Raw genomic sequence first — 6,000 nt, 5'->3', positions numbered from 1 at the left:
CAGGCAATTCTACAATTTTTGGGTGGGGATGCCATATGGAACTCTTTCCGAACTGTATTCCACAAAACAAACAGTAATATTTTTATATCATAAACATTAATATAAGTGTTTCTAATGTGGAGGATACTTTGTAATTGTTCACATATAAATATTATAATTATGAATATTTTCTGTTATATGCTTTGAAGATTTTTACTCAAGCTACACTTAATCTATATATATCATAATTTGTTTTGTAGTGTACTATGTAAGTATTATTATTAGTAGTATTATTATTTTAAAAAATATATTTGTTGTACAAGTGTGATTACATTATTTTTCATTATTTTGTTTAATGTAACTATAATGTCAGATGTTTTATCTTTTTGTCTATGTGTATGAATTACTAAAAATGTATAATTTGAAAGCTTCTGTTTCTATTTAGGCACAAGTGTGATATCTTCGGGTAAAACTGATTTTACTTAGAGTGGTAATAAGAGATTCAGCTATATAGTAGCTCTGAATTTCTCTGAAAGTGAGTTCGTGAGATTGAAATAGATTGGACACAAAAAACAATCTTAAAAACATAAACATATGTGAATACTTGGTTAAGATGCTGAGTAGTCACTTTTAGTGGTTATTAAACTGTTTTATCTCCAAAATATATCAGTCAAGATTGTATACAAGACTGATTTGGCTCAATCATATATCATACTGTTTAAATCTAATTTACTTAAAGTAACTTGGTAATGTCAGATTTATCCCAAGTGGGTAGCACTATCTATATGATTGGTCAATTCAAACAAAAGGGAGGCTGTAACTTGGACAGAACAGGTGTTATTTCAACAGAATGACAAAGAGCAAAGGCAACTAGAATGAAAGCAAGTTAACGACTTTCTTGATCACATTATGTAAAAACTGCATTATCAGAAAAACTGACAAATTATGAAAAACAGTATATTAAAGGTAGAAAATGCATGGTACACATATGTAGCACATAATCTGTCATTCAGACTTATATAAAAAAAGAACTGTTAAAAGCAATTGCATTCTAAAAATATCACATTTAACATTAAATTCTTCATTAATCTTCTGTAAGTTTCTTTACTAAATGAATGCTACAGTTACCTATGCATTGTCATACATATCTTATTATCTTTGAAGTTGATAGCTAGTCTCTTTTGTCATTGGGTCTAATAACACTAAAGTTTCAGGAATAAGTTTACTGTTGAAGATCTCAGTGGATGTGAATCTTCATAAGTTGTAAACATAAGTAAAGTGTGCGTGAAATCCATGTTTTTTTATCAAAATGTTTTTAGATAAATTTAGAACGAAAAATATGGTAAGAAACATGTATGTGGTTTCAGAAAACCTTTGATCTATATACAGAACACCTATATGGAATGACATAGTTCTTTACAAGTAAATTCTGAAAATGTTTAAAAGGTTGTTCTACTGTATTAATGAAGTGTATAGAAAAACACAATTTTCATATAGAATGAACCTAATTTTCATGTTTTAGAACTTGACTGACCTTGTACATGTAGTGATTTAGTTTTTTGATAGGAGGTCTGTGTGATTCTTTAATTCATGTTCAAATGTATATGACTTTTCATATTTAACGACTAGCATAAAAGTCCCACACTCTGTTGTGGGATTCTAAGGTCCCCCTCATGATTCACAGAGGCCTCAATGTACCAGACAAGTGTTTCCATTATCTTAATTACTTCTTTAGCTACCCCAATGTGCCAATTCTTTAATTGATTTGTCTGTTGCCATTTCCTGAACTTAATTCAATTCAACTCTTTTTAAAAGCAAATAGTTTTAATTTAGTTTATCAGATTTGTTTTTTTTCTTCCTGTGTTTTTATTTGAATTATTTTCATTCTCCGATTTCTCCAATATTCTCTAATTCATATTTTCTTCCTATTGTTTGTTGCCGTTTCCCAAACTTAGTTCAATTCAGCTTTTTTTTTAATTCTTAGATTTGTATTTTTCTTCCTATGTTTGTGTTTGAATTTTTTTTTATGTGCCAATATTTTTTAACTGTTTTGTTTGATGCCATTTCCCAAGCTATGTCCCCTGGTGGGACAGCGGTAAGACTTCGGATATACAACACAAAAATTAGGGGTTTGATTTCCCTCGGTGGACCCAGCAGATAGCCCACTGTGGCTTTGCTATAAGAAAACACACTCAACACACACCCAAACTATGAATTATTAAAGCCTTGTTTTTTAAAGTAAATATTTTTATTTTTTACACTTTTTTTTTATTTATGTCTGAACTCTTATTGCAGGTTCATCAATATTTTTCCACTATTTTATTTGCAACCTTTTCCCAAATTTACTTTATTTCAAGGTTTTGAAAGCAATAATATTAATTTTAACTTTTACATTCAATTTTTTTCTTATTTTCTCTTTTTCACTAATACTTTATTTTCTGAGTGTTTGTGTACAATCCAAGGTCTATATTGGCCTCAGATTGTATGAATGCAAAGAAAATTAAAACTTTTCAACTCTGTTTTCTTTTCAGTCAGCAAAATTCTTTAACTGTTTTGTTTGTTGTTATTTCATGAACTTTATTTATTGAAACCTTTTTTTTAGTATTCTGATGTCTGTTCCATGGGTTCTGGGAGGTCCTGATGCCTTTGAAAGGCTAAGAAATTTTTGGCCAGTATTGGCAGATTTTTTTACCATTTTGTTCTTTTTCAACAGTATTTGACAGAGAACCTCCACCTATTGTTCATTCAATATGTGAGAATTAGAAAAAAATATGATACTTTTCTATAGACCTTTAGGAAGCAGAATTATGGGGTTTAAGGGCTATAGGACAAAATTATAGGGCGAAAAATTGGCCAAAATGTTTCGAGACAAATCTAAAAAGTCATACTCAGGTGCGCCCCCTTAAAATCCCTTTAGTATGCGAGCAAAGTTTCACGTCTCTTGGTTCTTTCCTCTTGGAGCTATGGTGGTCACACACACAGACAGGCTCTTTTATTATTATAGATAAAGATTACTCCCTTGCTGTACATCATTTAGCCTACGACATTTTGGTTCCTGAATGTAAAATTAAAAAAGAAAAAAAGATGTTTTTTGCAGTTTTTTGAAAGTTAAGGTCATGAAAATATAGAAGTTGATTTGAGAGAAGTGCCTCACATTAAAAAATATATAGTAGACAGTAAAAAATAAATAAATGTGATTTTGGAAACTGTAGAACAGAGAAAATTTGCTTTTTGTCTTGGCCAAGTGTTTGAGTAGTTTTATCAAATCTTTTACTAAAAATTTGCTCTATTAGAGTTTTCTTTTGAAAAAAAAGTTTTTACTAGATTTTGCTCTAAATGTACTTTAAGGTATCTTTCAGGAATAAGTGATTAGATTTCTTCTTCCTTGAAATATATAATGTATCAGATGGGGTTTATCAAGAATGTGACAAAAACTTCTTGAAAATTTACATGATGACTACTGTGTTTGCCTTTTTACAGTAGTCTATTATATTTGCATAACAGTTATCATTATTTATATTCTGTTTTCTTTTATTATGGTAAGCACCATCATTAAAAATTTCTCTCTTAAGGTTTTCTGTTATGAATAGCTGTTTTCTACTGCATATTATTTTCCAGGCTTAAAGAGAAGAGAAAAAACATTCATGTAGCTTTGAACAAGGAAAACCACCAACCTTCAATAAGAAAGGTAATTTTTTTATAGTGATACATACTCTATGCAGTGTTTTAGGAAAATGTTTGGATATCCTGAAAGCAGTAATTAGTGTGGTGTTTTCAGATAAAACAGAGTTCCTTTAAGAACAACAAGTTAGGTCCATGGAATAACAGGAGATTTAGCTAGGTATTTACTGCAGAGTAACAATAAATTCTCTGAGTCTAATTGAGTACATGAGAAAAAGGGACGGTACATGAATATACAGAAATACAATGACAAAAAAATTATTAAACACAAACACAGTGTGTGTACTTGCTTTAGCATGAAAAAACAGTCACTTTTACTGGAGAAATGGATTTCAGCTGTCAACTTTCTTTACAAATTGTACTCCAGGAAAGCATCTACCAGACAGTAAAAACATCATGTTACGTATGTTAAATGATAAGTCATGCTTTGCCAGAGTGATTTCCACCACTAAAATGACTGGTAATTGCCATTAAAAGGTTGTATTTTCAAGATATCAACTGATCCACCTTTGGGGGAAATTTCTGTGTACTTCCACAAACTAGGTGTAATTATATTTTGCTTATTGCTTGTCATATTAACAGGAAAATGTTTAGAGATAATTGCCTAAAATAATTTACAGATGATTATGTTCTTGGATTGCAAAAAGTATAAAGTAAAATATTATTCATGTATTTACTCCTAAAATTTTCAAATTAATATTCAGCATTTATGATTTTTTTAAAATTAATTATAAAATTATTGACTTTATTACATACATGTTTCTTGGAATATATACTATTAATTACATTTTTCAAGGCTGTAACTAATGTTCTATAGTGTGTTCCATATAGTTACCTGTGGCAGTGCTCTAGAGGATGGGTGAGTGGGGTGGGGTGGGGAACTATGTGTTTCACCATGGCAGAGAGAGTTAACTAAACAATAAGGAATTTTGATTTCTAATTATATTTTGTGCATTCTAAATATATGAGCAGTCTTGTATGGTTTGCATGATAAAGGAAAATCAACATTTTGAGAAAAATTAATGCAATGAGTTTTATAATCAGATCTTTGTTTAAAAGGTTTGCTTATCTCTAATTATTTGTCAATTTTATGATTGGTCATTAATAGGAGATAAGTTTTAAGTTGACAAGTGAACAGCTAGGAGTCAGAAACAACAACAGTCATGAAAACTTGCTTGGGGAATCAGTTGGTGAGGATATAATTTTGGAGCTAGCAAGAGTTGAAGAGGAATATATTCGAGCAAGTGACTCACATATACCAGGAGAAAGAAAGAGTACAACAAAACAGGCACGATTCTCACAAAATTTGCCAGTAAATGGTTGTACAAACAATTCCTACCAAAAAACTACCAAACAGTGTGGAAAGTCACGAAGAAAAAAGGGTGAAAGTACTGAAAATGAAGAAATAAATGTTAATTTAGAAACAGATGAGTTTAAAACTGGCGGCAGTTTAATTTGTAGCTCTTCTGTCGTTAGTAATGATGATGTTGTAAATCATGGAAATAATAAAAAAAACAATAACTTCATTAAGACAGTCGATTTTGATAGTACAAAATTATCTGACATCAATAAAGATCAAGACAAATTAGCTTTAGAACCGGTCAAGATGGTAAGGAGCATAAACAGAGAACTCTCCCATCCTTCTGGAAAAGGTAATACAGACAGTGTTGTTCTGACTGTGAAAAAAAATGTTGACTCTACCAAAGATAATATCTGTAATGTTAGAGATAAACGTTTTGGTGTCAGCTCATTAGAAATTCAGAAAGAACAACAGACCTTAGAAGAACAATCTGAAGAAAAAGATATTCATAATGAAATGAATAGCATTGAAGAAATAAATGAAGGTAGGTGTACAAACGTTAATAATATTGCTTTAAAAATGTACTAATGAGATATTTCCATTAATTAAAATGAAAAAGTTATATCACTATACATCAGTGTTTGTATCAGGTTATGTATCAGGTTTATTATCTATTACTTTGTCTTGTTTACTGGCTGATCTCACAAAAACCAAAGAAATCACATGAATGATTTATTTTTAATAGATTGGACTCTATTGTTTTATTTGGTCACGTGATTCTTTTCTGCACTATATTTATTTAGCCAGTAACTAGTCTGTTGTAAGTGTTTAAACATCATCTGTACATATTCAACTTCAGAACTAAAAATATCCAGGTTTTCAGATTTTTCAAAGAAATGGACTTTTTGAGTCCAGGAGTATAGAGGTCAAGCTTCTGGTACCAGCAACAATGTTGGCCTGCATCCTTGAAGAGCCACTAGTAATGTAGTAAAAATTTATTTACCAATATTTGAATTATTGTATAAGCCTGATGTTTGTTT

The 6,000-nt window shown here is 30.3% G+C and overlaps 1 protein-coding gene across 1 annotated transcript in view; it reads left to right on the top strand.

Moving 5' to 3' along the window:
* The window catches only part of LOC106467802 (DNA polymerase theta-like), a 67,919-nt gene that overhangs the window by 4,084 nt on the left and 57,835 nt on the right, over positions 1-6,000 (top strand). Inside the window, exons 3-4 of the mRNA XM_022396659.1 lie at positions 3,598-3,667; positions 4,769-5,504. Of these exons, the coding sequence (XP_022252367.1) occupies positions 3,598-3,667; positions 4,769-5,504 (806 nt within the window). The remainder of the gene's footprint in view (positions 1-3,597; positions 3,668-4,768; positions 5,505-6,000) is intronic.

The sequence above is a fragment of the Limulus polyphemus genome, unplaced genomic scaffold (assembly GCF_000517525.1).
Source record: "Limulus polyphemus unplaced genomic scaffold, Limulus_polyphemus-2.1.2 Scaffold83, whole genome shotgun sequence".
Taxonomy (NCBI): Eukaryota; Metazoa; Arthropoda; class Merostomata; order Xiphosura; family Limulidae; genus Limulus; species Limulus polyphemus.
The sequence above is the reverse complement of the archived record's forward strand: the minus strand, read 5'-3'. Positions and strand labels throughout refer to the sequence as shown.